The sequence below is a fragment of the Amblyomma mixtum genome, chromosome 2 (assembly GCF_055824585.1).
Source record: "Amblyomma mixtum isolate Tamu chromosome 2, ASM5582458v1, whole genome shotgun sequence".
NCBI classification, from domain to species: Eukaryota; Metazoa; Arthropoda; class Arachnida; order Ixodida; family Ixodidae; genus Amblyomma; species Amblyomma mixtum.
The window spans coordinates 213,098,391-213,110,027 of NC_143013.1; the positions used below are offsets into that span (position 1 = coordinate 213,098,391).

At 48.7% G+C, this 11,637-nt stretch overlaps 1 protein-coding gene across 1 annotated transcript; it reads left to right on the forward strand.

Moving 5' to 3' along the window:
* The first annotated feature begins 1,277 nt into the window (after positions 1-1,277).
* On the forward strand, positions 1,278-8,805 carry LOC149362496 (neprilysin-2-like). Its single transcript, XM_089569723.1, has 3 exons — positions 1,278-1,475; positions 3,268-3,437; positions 6,469-8,805. Exons 1-3 carry the CDS (start codon positions 1,281-1,283, stop codon positions 8,432-8,434), a joined length of 2,331 nt encoding a protein of 776 aa, XP_089425849.1. The 5' UTR covers positions 1,278-1,280; the 3' UTR covers positions 8,435-8,805.
* Positions 8,806-11,637: the final 2,832 nt, after the last annotated feature.

An 11,637-nucleotide genomic window follows, 5' to 3' on the forward strand; every position in this document is an offset into this window, starting at 1 on the left:
GATACATTAGAACTTTTTTCACGAAATCTGATGCGTCCCAGATGGCTAAAAGTTTTGCTTCCGAAGAAACGTATCGGCTTTGGAGTTTGCCGACACATCAGTACCAATTGATTCACTCAATCGACCTACATCTTAGATCAAGACTCTCACCCAGAATTCCTCGAGATCTGGAAACACTTTATCATCGACTTCGTCTGAATGCTGCATATACAAACGGACGGCTTACAATACCGTTTTAGACAAATGAACAGTCCGCACTGTGACAACTGTGCCGCGATAGAAACTGTGGAGCATATCTTGCTTGAGTGCCCTGCGTATGCTAACGAGCGTGCGTACTATGAACATTGCATGCAGAAGCTCTGCCCAGTGCCCCTAACAATGGACAAAGTTTTAGGTCCCTTAGCCTGCCTTAGGCAACAGAGACTTGCAATGAACTTTCTATTCACATATTTAAAAGACATTGGACATCTCGATAAGCTTTAAATTCACTTGCACGTTACCTTCATGCATTCGTCATGCAGTGAACTTCGTCAGCCCATTTGACGGACTATCTACTCCATCATTCCATAGGTTACATCAATACTCGCCATTGCATCCTTAGTACCCATTTCATGGCCGCATTTTATCTTCGTTTTTTTTTACCTCTTCCACTCTGCTCTCCTTCTGTCTTTATCTCCCAAATTCCCCTCCCTACGCAGAGTAGCATGCGAGCGATCTTTAAACGCCGGCTAAATTCTCTGCTCTTCATTAAAGAGTCTCTCTCTCTCTCTCATCTGCAGGAGAACAGATCGTGAAGAGAAAATAAAAAATAAAAATAGAACTATAACATAAATTACTAGTTCTCAAAAAATGTACATATTTTTATTTTTCTTTGCTCGTGCAGTATTTTCACCTACGCTGTCCCAGAGTTCGCGTCTTCGCAGTTTTCGCTCTTCGTCTGCTCGCTTGATGCCAGCTGCCCACTAAAGCGCTCGTTACGTTTTGCGAAACTACTGTGCTAATTCTTTCTGACCTGACGATACAGCGTAACCTGGTGTCCCACGCACGAGAAACAGCCACGGCCGTTGGAGTCCTGTACTAAGGGCATCACCCGCAGCAGAATACTTTGTCTTTATTTTGATTAAACAATAAATGTTTCTACTCTGCGCTAACACTTTGCACGCGCCGTTTTCATTCGATCCGGAAGGTGAAGAAGAGGCAGAACAGCCGCACGCGCTGCGCTTTGCTCTGCAGGATAGCTGTCATCGAGGAGGACTGCTGAGACGACCCCTCCTTGAGCCATGAGGAACGGTCCAACGTCAGCCGCCATGCAAGCGGGACCCGAGTTCTCAGAGTGCTTCCGGTGGCGAAGCCTTTCCCTGCCTCTCGCAGTCACCGTGGCTGTCGTGCTGATGGTTCTGCTCATCCTGCTGTACGGCGGAACCATGCTGCACTCCAGCATCACCCAGAACGCCGGTCCCGCGAGAGGCGGAGACGTGAGTGGCGGCACCCCGTTTCGTTTTTGGCGGCGACTTGCCGTCCGTAGTGGTTCAGTGGTTATGTCGTTCGGCTGCTGAACATGAGATTGAGGGATCAAAGGCCGCCCGCCAGTGGTGTCCGCGTGCCGATGGGGGTGAAATGCGAAAGCTCCCGTGCGCTGATCGATTTCAGTGTGCAACCGCTGAGAGTCGAAATTAATTCGGACCCATACAGCTCCCCTTTCTCCCTGATTGAACCCCTGCTTTCTCCGTTTCCTCACGGCAGGGTTAACGTGTCAAGAGCGAACTTTGCTCCACGATTAACGAGTGTAGCAGGAAGGCGACAGTTTCCGCAGCTTTCCCTTGCTTTTAACTAATATTATTAGTGTGATAGGGTTGAGGAACTCGGGTCGCGGAAAAGCCGGCGTCGTCGGCGCGGTTGACAGTTAGGAAAAAATTTGCGAAAAATCACCAGAGAAGCAACCAAAGGAACAGGCGGGCCGACTATGTCCCGTGACCTTGTGATGTCATCACAACCTGCTCACCGGATTGTTAGCAAACTGCCCACGGTGGCAGGTTGCAGTTAATAACTGGTCACGAGAGGTTGCTCGGGGAGAGCAACCTGGGTCGCGCAGGCCCCATCGGTGGCAGCACCTGCCCGCGCAGGGCAGTGGTGCATCGCTTAACTGCTGCCGAACTGCGCCAGGAGATGGTATGAGAACTCTACGCGATCTATGAATGCAAAGTAGATAATCACCAATTCCGCATATATGGGCATTAACCCATTAACGCTTTCGTGTCAAACCATTAAAGCGCAGCTTAACTGTCACCTCCAACTTTTTAATAATACTTTTTAACCCGCTGCTGTGGAACAGTGACTAAGGAGTTCAGCTGTTGGGCCTGAGGACATAGGCCGGAATTACCACGACAACGACCGCATTTCGATGGAGGCGAAATGCTAAATATGCCCTGTCGCCGCGGTGGCTCAGTGGTTATGGTGCTCGGCTACTGACCCGAAAGACGCGGGCTCGATCCCGGCCATGGCAGCTGAATTTCTTTGGAGGAGAAATTCTAGAGGCCCGTGTACTGTGCGCTGTCAGTGCACGCTAAAGAACCCCAGGTGGTCGAAATTTCCGGAGCCCTCCACTACGGCGTCTCTCATAGCCTTAGTCGCTTTGGGACGTTAAACCCCACAAACCAAACAAACCAACCGAATCTGCCCGTGCACTGTGCACTGTCACCGCAGGTTAGAGTTTAAGTGGGCGACATTAATAACGGAATCCTCTAGCGTAGCGTCTCTCATCACGTGTGCAGCTTTGGAACGTTAAACCTCACATAATATGCCATTATTAGTATTAATATTATGCGGGCCAGTGTTCCAAAACTGGAACATAGAAAACTCGTTTTTTTTTCTCTCTCTTCGAAATACACTTACCAGCGATAGGTTTGTTTTCGCATACCCTATGATGAGTGAGGAAAACATCGCAGGCATAATATTCTTTATCCACCTTTTTGACGGTTAAAAGAGTAGAAAACTGAGCTACTTGGTTCATACTATGAATGATGGATTTCTGAAACCTATGCATATAAGCCCACCGGCATTCCTGGGTCTCAAAGGCCTCGTTATTTTTTGCGCAGTTGTAGAGGTGTCGTACTATCCATAGAACCTTAACTGACCTAATGAGCATCTGCTTATTAATGGCATGTATTGAAAGTGCGTTGAATCTGATGCCTGCGAGCAAGCTATAGCTGTCGTTAGTAAGGGTGTATCCAGATTAATCATCGCTCCTCCCTTACCTTCATCGTGCAGGGCCGCCGCTGGGAGCAGGACAATTCTGCACCCCGGTACACGCCGCCCACCAACTCGAACGAATGCGAGACTCAGGTGTGCCTCTGGAACCGTGACTACCTGTTCCGCGTCAGCTCCGGCTCCAGGCACCCATGCGACGACTTCTACGAGCACGTTTGCGAGGGATTCCGGTGAGCCCAGGCTGACGCCCTTTATTTTTCCATTTGGCCAGAACTTCGGTGCTCTATTTACAGAGCCCAGCTCTAGTTATACGCGACCTGAGCATGTGTGGAAAGCGCCAGTTCATTTGCTTGAAACTTGGCTCTACCTACAGGGTTAAGCGTGTCCACGCAGTTTGTGAATACCGACAAATGTTTTGGTGCGAGCAAACTCGAGTACTGCAGGCGAACAGCTCCATCACACCATAATAAAAAAATAAAAGATTATTCCTGCCATAAAAACACATTCGCAAACTTATTCTTTCCGAAGACGATAGGTGAGTAGAATCGACTGCCAGCCAGTGCTGTGGAAAGCACAGCCACTGAATCATTCGTTGAAAGCCTTCAGTTGTACTTGCAAGCGCTTCGAACTCAGCCACGTGTAACTACTTGTTACGCCATTTTTTTTTCAATCCGCGCATGCATTTCCTCGGTTGTTTGTGGCGACTTGTAGAGGCAGTCTTGTTGCGCCTTTATTTGTTTTTCCCATGTATTACTTGCGTCTGTGCTTCGTACCTCCCACTCCTGCTTACAGCCTCACCTTGAAGCTAGCGGTATTGTATAAATAAATAAATAACTAAATAAATAAATAAATAAATAAATAAATAAATAAATAAATAAATAAATAAATAAATAAATAAATAAATAAATAAATCTATAGTCGGATACAACTCAAGAACGCAGAGGCAGACGACCCCTAAAGGAAGCCATCCAACAAATGACATCGACCGAGTGCGATGATGACGACGTTAATCTTGTTTAACGGAGTTTAATCCCTTTGTACCTCCAAGCGCCTGCGATATCGCACAAGCAGGTGCAAGAGATTAACCCAACGCCAGGACAATCGGTCGAAGCTAATCGCTGGATGACCCCATAAACCAAACCAAACCAGAAGGACATTTGCCGCCGCGTTCTCGAGTTGTACCCGTCTATGACATTCAACATTTTCGTGACTTTCGTGTTCCGAATACATCTGTGGGTACATATAAAAGAACAGCCGCGTTGTGTGGTTTTAACCAATTATGAAAACTCAGGCAATTAGAAATATTTTCACTTTAAAAGGCAGCGTAGTATTTCGCCAAGGTGGTTGGTCCATAATCAGCAAAGTCTGACAACTGGGCAAGTTAAAGAGTCGCTTGTTAGCTTGTGGCACCACAAACTTTCATTTTGTGATGTCGTTCGTCTGCCATAAAGACATTTAATTTTACGGAAAAGAATTTTCGCTTGCTTCATCAATTGAAACATTCCAAGTTCGCGACTGCTGTAGTCTGCCTGCGCCGCTAATGCAAGGCGAAATACGTGACCCCAAGAACTATGAGGGTCTTTACGCGGAATATATTTGGTATGTATACTACGTTACGTTGGGCATTTTTGATGATCGCTATAAGACGGGCTCTATCTCACACATAAGCCAGAAGTGCACTGCTGTGGCACTTGTGCAAAAGCGAAAATGGAGCCAGTGCCTTTTATTCGTGTGACGAGTACATTGCATTGTACGAAACCGCACATTGTATATGCTTGACAGGCGTAGCTTTTAAGGTGAAAAACATTCCTTACAAACCTATCGTTTTGACTGCTAGCAAAGTAGCGGCACCAATTCCGCTGATCAAAAAAAAAAAAATTATCTGTGTCCGTGTTCATGAGCGGGCTGTCTTCTCAATCCATATATGCCTCTTGTGCACTTTCGTATTTTTGCTTTTTGCACAATTGCCATCTGTCAAGTAAACTGCACAAAACAGATGAGAGAGGCCACCTGTTGCGCCATTTATTCACGAAGTACGCAGCAGACTCGGTAGGCTGTGTACGTTGTAGTCTGATACAACTTAAGAGCGAAGCGGCAGATGTCCCTCAAAGTAGGATTTTCATGACGTCGAGGTTAACACGCGGCCAATCCCAAGTCATGCTTAGTCAGTCCTGTGCCTCGCCAGCGTGACAGAGGATAAGCTACGGATTAACACGAAGTCATAAAAATCGGTATACGGTATTGAATTCAATTCAATTCACTTTATTCACCAGACATTTCTGGATGGTTTCCTGGATAAAAGCTGCTAACGCAGCTTGACGAAGTCGTGGAAACCAGGATCTCCAGGAAGACTAGGGCCTCCTCGCCTTTAGGGCTGGTCCTTGAAGGTAACGGAGTGGATTCCAAGAGAAGGCAAGCGTAGCAGGGGGCGGCAGAAAGTTAGGTGGGCGGATGAGATTAAGAAGTTTGAGGGGATACGTTGGCCGCAGCTGGCTAAGGCAGAGAGTTAATTGGAGAGACATGGGAGAGGCCTTTGCCCTGCAGTGGGCGTAGTCAGGCTTATAAAGACAGTGTCATCTGTCTGTTCGTGTTGTAGAGTTGCGGTTCTCGACGACATCTTTTTGGCAATGAAAGTAAGACTACAGGGTCGTAACGTCTGTAAATGGGACATTCGACCAAATAGTTCGGCCGTATGATGCTGCACCTGCCGGTCTTGCACGTTGCTCTCACCAGGATACTTCTATTATGTCGCTGATGCAGTCCACACCCATTATACAAGCTCCTTTTAACTGGACGTGAGTAGCAAATTTGTTGTAATCAGTATAGTAACTCTTTTTCCTTGACTAACGTTGTAAGTTTCTAGTTGTGTGAGAAAAGATGTAATATAATGCGTTCCAATATTACGCGTTTTAACAGAAAACTAATAATTTTAAGCGGGGACTATATTCAGCTGCTCTGGAAGAGAAGGCGTGTTTCGGCTCCATAGCTTCCGCTCCGTTGCCAGAAAATGTTGTGGCGGAGGAGTACAATACTGCGCTGTGGAAAAAGTTCAAGTATTAGCGGCCAATTCTAGTAGAAAGTTGAGCGGCTAATTTTAGATTCCGTTTGCCGTAGCCATGATTTGTTTGTGAAGTTTTCTCCGCGTTTGGGGTATATCACCTGCGCATAATCCTAAGTGCAGCAGACCAAATTTCACACCATTATTCTAAAGCTTATCTATGGAAGCGAGTGGAAATCTTCTTGTGTGCCTTTCATTTTCAGGTTCAACCTGGGAAGCCTGAATCAGCTCCCGTACTCCCAGTTGAGCCCCGGACAGCTGGTCTTGGACTTGGACTTGTTCTTCAAGAGATATCTCGCCGTCAAGGGAAGGTACCCCAGGCCAATCGAGAGTAACTTCCTCGTTCAAGCCATGTGGGTTCACGAGAAATGCAAGGCGGCCCACGCTACGGGTGACGCATTGTCGGCGTGGATGAAGATTCTTGACGCCCTGCAGTTAAGCGAGTGGCCGTACGTCAGATTCACGGGTGACGTGGTGAAGCTTGTCTCCACTGGTGATAGGTACTTGATGCTGCAGTCCTTATTTCGAGTCAAGGTCCTACGAAATACGGGCACGGATGGCAAGTCCCAGATCCTGCTCAAAGCACCAGTGACGTTTCTGAAACGCTACATTGCGCTCACAAGATCAAACGCAACAAAACACTACCAGGAGATGATCGTCCGGGCCCTGACTATGTACCGCAATAGCACGATAGGGGCTGTAGCAGGCAATCATATATCAAGACTCGAAGTTGCCCTGGAAAACCTGACGTATCTGGAAAACGTGGGCACCGACTACGCGATCAAGGATCTGTGGTCCATCGATATGCTGCCCAAGAGCGACCACTGGGACTGGCTGAGATACATGCAACTTCTCTTCAAGACGGAGAGGGCGATCACGGCGTCAACGTTCATGTTCGTAGAAGATCCCGCGTTTTTCGCTCGGCTGGGCTCGATCTTCGACGCGGAAGATTACGCGACCGCAGTCGCTAATTACGTCGGCTTCAAGGCCATGGTAACGTTCTCACCGTTCCTGCCATCGGACTACAGATTTTTGTACGAATTCGCCCACGGCTACGAGATCAGTCACGTAGACCCACAGCTCGTAGCGTGCACCCTGCTGCTTGAAAAGATGTACCGCTACGGCGTCGGTATAGCGGCCAAGCTGACGCTGGGCAAGGAGTTCGCCAACGTGTACCGCACACACTACGACGAGCAGTTCACCACGCTCTTCAACCAGACGCGCATGGTCATCCGGGACCTGCTGCAGTCTGGGCACTCCTGGTTCTCGCGCGATGACATCAAGCCGGCGCAGCGGAAACTGGACGCCATGAAGATGGTCTTCGGGACTCAGCACAACTTTATTCAGTACGAGGGCTACCGGCAGACGCCTGCTCTAGCCCTCGATTCCAAAAACAGCGTACTGGGCACAGTATTCGCAATCTTCTCTTACGCGTCGTCCATCTACTGGGACGCTCTAAGCAGCGCCGGAAAGTCGACGGCAGCTTACGACAACGCCTACGCCTCGTCCGCCTTCGACTGGAGCAGCGAATATCAGCCGACCAACAACCTCGTGTTCGTTCCGAACGGGGTTGTGGGCTTTCTTAGCCTTGTCTCAAACAAGATTCCTTTCCAGCTGTATCCCGTCGTCCTCGCCCACGTCATCAGGGCTGCTCTGCAAGCGCTTCTCCGCAGTAACTCCCTCTTTGACGACCGCATGGAGCCCCGAAAGTGGTGGAGTGCAGAGTCTACAGCGGCGTACGAAAACATCACGGAGTGCCTGGGGCGCCTGTACGAGGCTGCAGTGGCCAATGAAGTCGCCGAGGCGTGGGCTCCCAGCAGGTTCAGCATGGCCCGTCGCGATGCCGACTTCTTGGATCATGCCGTGCTCCGTCCTCTTTACGGAATCTACGAGCAGGCCCTCGGCAAGTACAACGCAACGAGGCTTTTTTACCAGCTGCCCGAGGCACGGGTGACGTCTCGGGAGCTTTTCTTCTACAATTACGCGTCGGCCTTCTGCGACGGCGGCAACAAAGCATCCTGGAGGCTCCAGCGTAGCCTGGGGATCACACCCAGCAGGCTGCGCGTCAACGTGCCCCTGATGAACTTCCCGCCCTTCGTGAGGACGTTCTCTTGCAGCGACAGGATGCCAGAGAAGCCTCGTTGCGAAGTATGGAAGGGCTTCGACTGACACGCAAGGCACAAGCGGATGCTGCACTCCAAACAGTGCATTCATGTCTCTCTTCAAGTGACTCTCTCGTTTTTTTTTTTGCGCCGCACAGAACTTGGTAGTAATCGATTTCTTTAGTGTGATATATGTATTGTTTAATTTTGTGCCCATTATGTATTCTCGTACGTTTATTTCTTGCTTTTTCCTGCGTAATTATGCAAGTGCAGCTTGTAGATCTGGGACCACAACCGCTGTAGCCTGATCATGCTTCCTCTCGGCTACGCTGATTCTGCCATTTTGCCATTGCGTTAACGACATGTAGGTCGTGATGCGCACATCTTGCACCTGTTTTCATCAAGGGAAGAAAACTTATAAAAAAACTGAGCAGCCTCTGTAATGTTGTGCTGTACTTACATCCGCCCCTGAATTGCAATGTGGCTACGGCTCCATGTCTTTCCTCTTCCACATAGAGGCTCCACTCCCACAGTCCGCAGAACTGAGCGACATGACCTGAACTTGGACAATCTAGTTTCTCACAAGTTTATCAGGCGGTGTCATGGCGGCAGCCTGATTTGTGTGTTTGCCGTCATGAATGTACAAGCATTACGTCGCGATTCTCCCGAAAATATTGGTTAGGTTTTGTTTTCGCGCTTCAGTTGCGTGTCTTCTTAATTCCTTTTGTCTGCAGCGGCTGTTAAACCGACAGATTTGTTCCTCACAGAAAACGTTTCTATGTTTATTAAACTGCCAGCGTGTTTTCCGGTCATTATGCATCCCACATTTTATGTTGAGATTTGAGCAACACGTTTTGCGGGAAAGGGTCTCACAAACGACGACGTGTAGTAATTTACATGCATGTTAATACTTTAAACAACTGGAGCAGGCGAAAGTTTCATGTTCGTCAACAAGAGTCGTCCGAGAACCATGGCAGTGGTCCCGTTGCTACTGTTGAGGGCGCTCCATCTATGGTCCACACCGCTACACTTGCTATTGTAAGGCGAAAGCCTTTAATGCCTCATCGTTGTGGACAGAATGCTGTCAGCAGAGGTGTCACGCTTTTGACGGATGTCCACCGAGATATGCCAGACAGTTACTGAGTAATTTCCTTTCCTCAAATACAATTTTCGTTTTCTTCATTGCGGCCCCTTTTTCTTCTTTCAGTCTGACTTCCTGTCTTCCTGTACGGTGCGGTTCCGGTGTTCACCGAGGTGACAGAAAATTACTGCGCCATTTCATTTCCTCAAAAAGCGTTGCGTTCAAAGGGCAAGGCATCGCGCCGAACGGGTGGTGGTGTTCCGTGGACTCCCCGGCAGCGCTACAACGCGCTGTCGCGTTCCACTCCTAAAGACGAAGCTTAAGTGTCATTAATTAGCAGTTTATTAGTATTTTAAGGCGAAAGCCTTCAATGTCTCATCGTTGTAAGCATCAGTTGTCGACAGAAATGTCACGCTTTTCAATTGGTCTAAACGGCCGTGACGTCACAGTGCGCGAATTTCAAACGGGACCAATTGTACTTTGGCTAGTCACCATGCAACCAATTGAAGGGATCTTATAGTGATGCTCTAAGTAAGCGGGACTGAGCTTAGTTAATTGCTTAATTACCCAATTAGCCTAATTAACTTTTCTAGTCAGGCCATATAAATAAATAAAACCGAGTAGGAAATTGGTCGAGCTCGGGAATCGAACCCCGGTCTTGTGCGTGCGAGACGAGCATGCTATCCACTCCGCCATGCCAGCTTTTTTTTATGCGAAGCATACTACTTTAGCTACCACTTCAGCCCTTCACCGTGGTTATGCGCCTCCAAATCACATGATACATGACGTCACACCACGTGACACGATGACGTCACGACAGTAGAGAAACGGGGGCCCACCTCGCGCCGTCGCTGTGGTTGTGCGCCTCCAAATCACGTGATACATGACGTCACACCACGTGACACGATGTCGTCACGACAGTGGAGAAACGGGGGCCCACCTCGCGCCGTCGCTGTGGTTGTGCGCCTCCAAATCACGTGACACGATGATGCCACACCACGTGACACGATGACGTCACGGCAGTGGAGAAACGGGGCCCACCTCGCGCCGTCGCTGTGGTTGTGCGCCTCCAAATCACGTGATACATGACGTCACACCACGTGACACGATGACGTCACGACAGTGGAGAAACGGGCGCCCACCTCGCGCCGTCGCTGTGGTTGTGCGCCTCCAAATCACGTGATACATGACGTCACACCACGTGACACGATGACGTCACGAAAGTGGAGAAACGGGGGCCCACCTCGCGCCGTCGCTGTGGTGCGCCTCCAAATTACGCGACACGATGATGCTTCGCATTCTCCAGGCTTAACCAAGTTAAGCCTCAGCCATTTTTTTTAATACCTACTCCGCCATGCCAGCTCGATGATTTGGAATGAACAAAGGTGCGTCTAGTGAATACGGTGTCTTCGCTCACTCCCATCCTCCTCCCTTCCCTTCCGGCGAGGTTTAGGTGTCCACCGAGATATGAGAGACAGATACATTTCCTTTCCTCAAAAACCAATTTACCGACGAGCGAGGCATAGAACCGAATGAGCAATGGCGTTATATGGACTCCCTGGCAGCGTTGCAATATGCTGTCGCGTTCCACTCTTAGAGACGAAGCTTAATATCTTAACCACACATCAGTGACCACACTTTAGGTCAGAAAAGTGCCCCCGCCCCCTTCTGAATTTTGACGGGTGTTCACCGAGATATGCGAGACAGTTACTGTGTAATTTCCTTTCCTCAAATACAATTTTCATTTTCTTCATTACGGGCCCTCTTTGTCTTCTTTCACTCCCACTTCCTCCCTTCCTCAACGGTGCGGTTCAGGTGTATACCGAGATGACAGAGAATTACTGCGCCATTTCCTTTCCTCAAAAAGCGTTGCGTTCAAAGGGCAAGGCATCGCGACAAACGGTTGGTGGCGTTGCGTGGCATCCCTGGCAGCGCTACAACACGCTGTCGCGTTCCACTCCTAAACGCGAAGCTTAAGCGTCATTAATTAGCAGTCAATTAGAATTCAGGCATTAATCAAAAATTAACAATTAGTGATTCGTCATCACTTAGTAATTAGTACTCAATTATATGTGACGCCACCAGTGCCACAGGAGCAGCGAAAGTGGTGCGGAAACCGCTTTCGCCTCTACGCACTTTAGACAGTCAAAGTGCCCCTGAATTTTTAGTAATTAATCAGTAATTAGTCA

Bases quoted from the DNA above. Each gene is read 5' to 3' on its own strand.
- LOC149362496 (XM_089569723.1), top strand. From the start codon at position 1,281: ATGAGGAACGGTCCAACGTCAGCCGCCATGCAAGCGGGACCCGAGTTC. The intron at 1,476-3,267 runs GTGAGTGGCGGC...TTCATCGTGCAG, and splicing joins GTCCCGCGAGAGGCGGAGAC to GGCCGCCGCTGGGAGCAGGA. The intron at 3,438-6,468 runs GTGAGCCCAGGC...TTTCATTTTCAG, and splicing joins CACGTTTGCGAGGGATTCCG to GTTCAACCTGGGAAGCCTGA.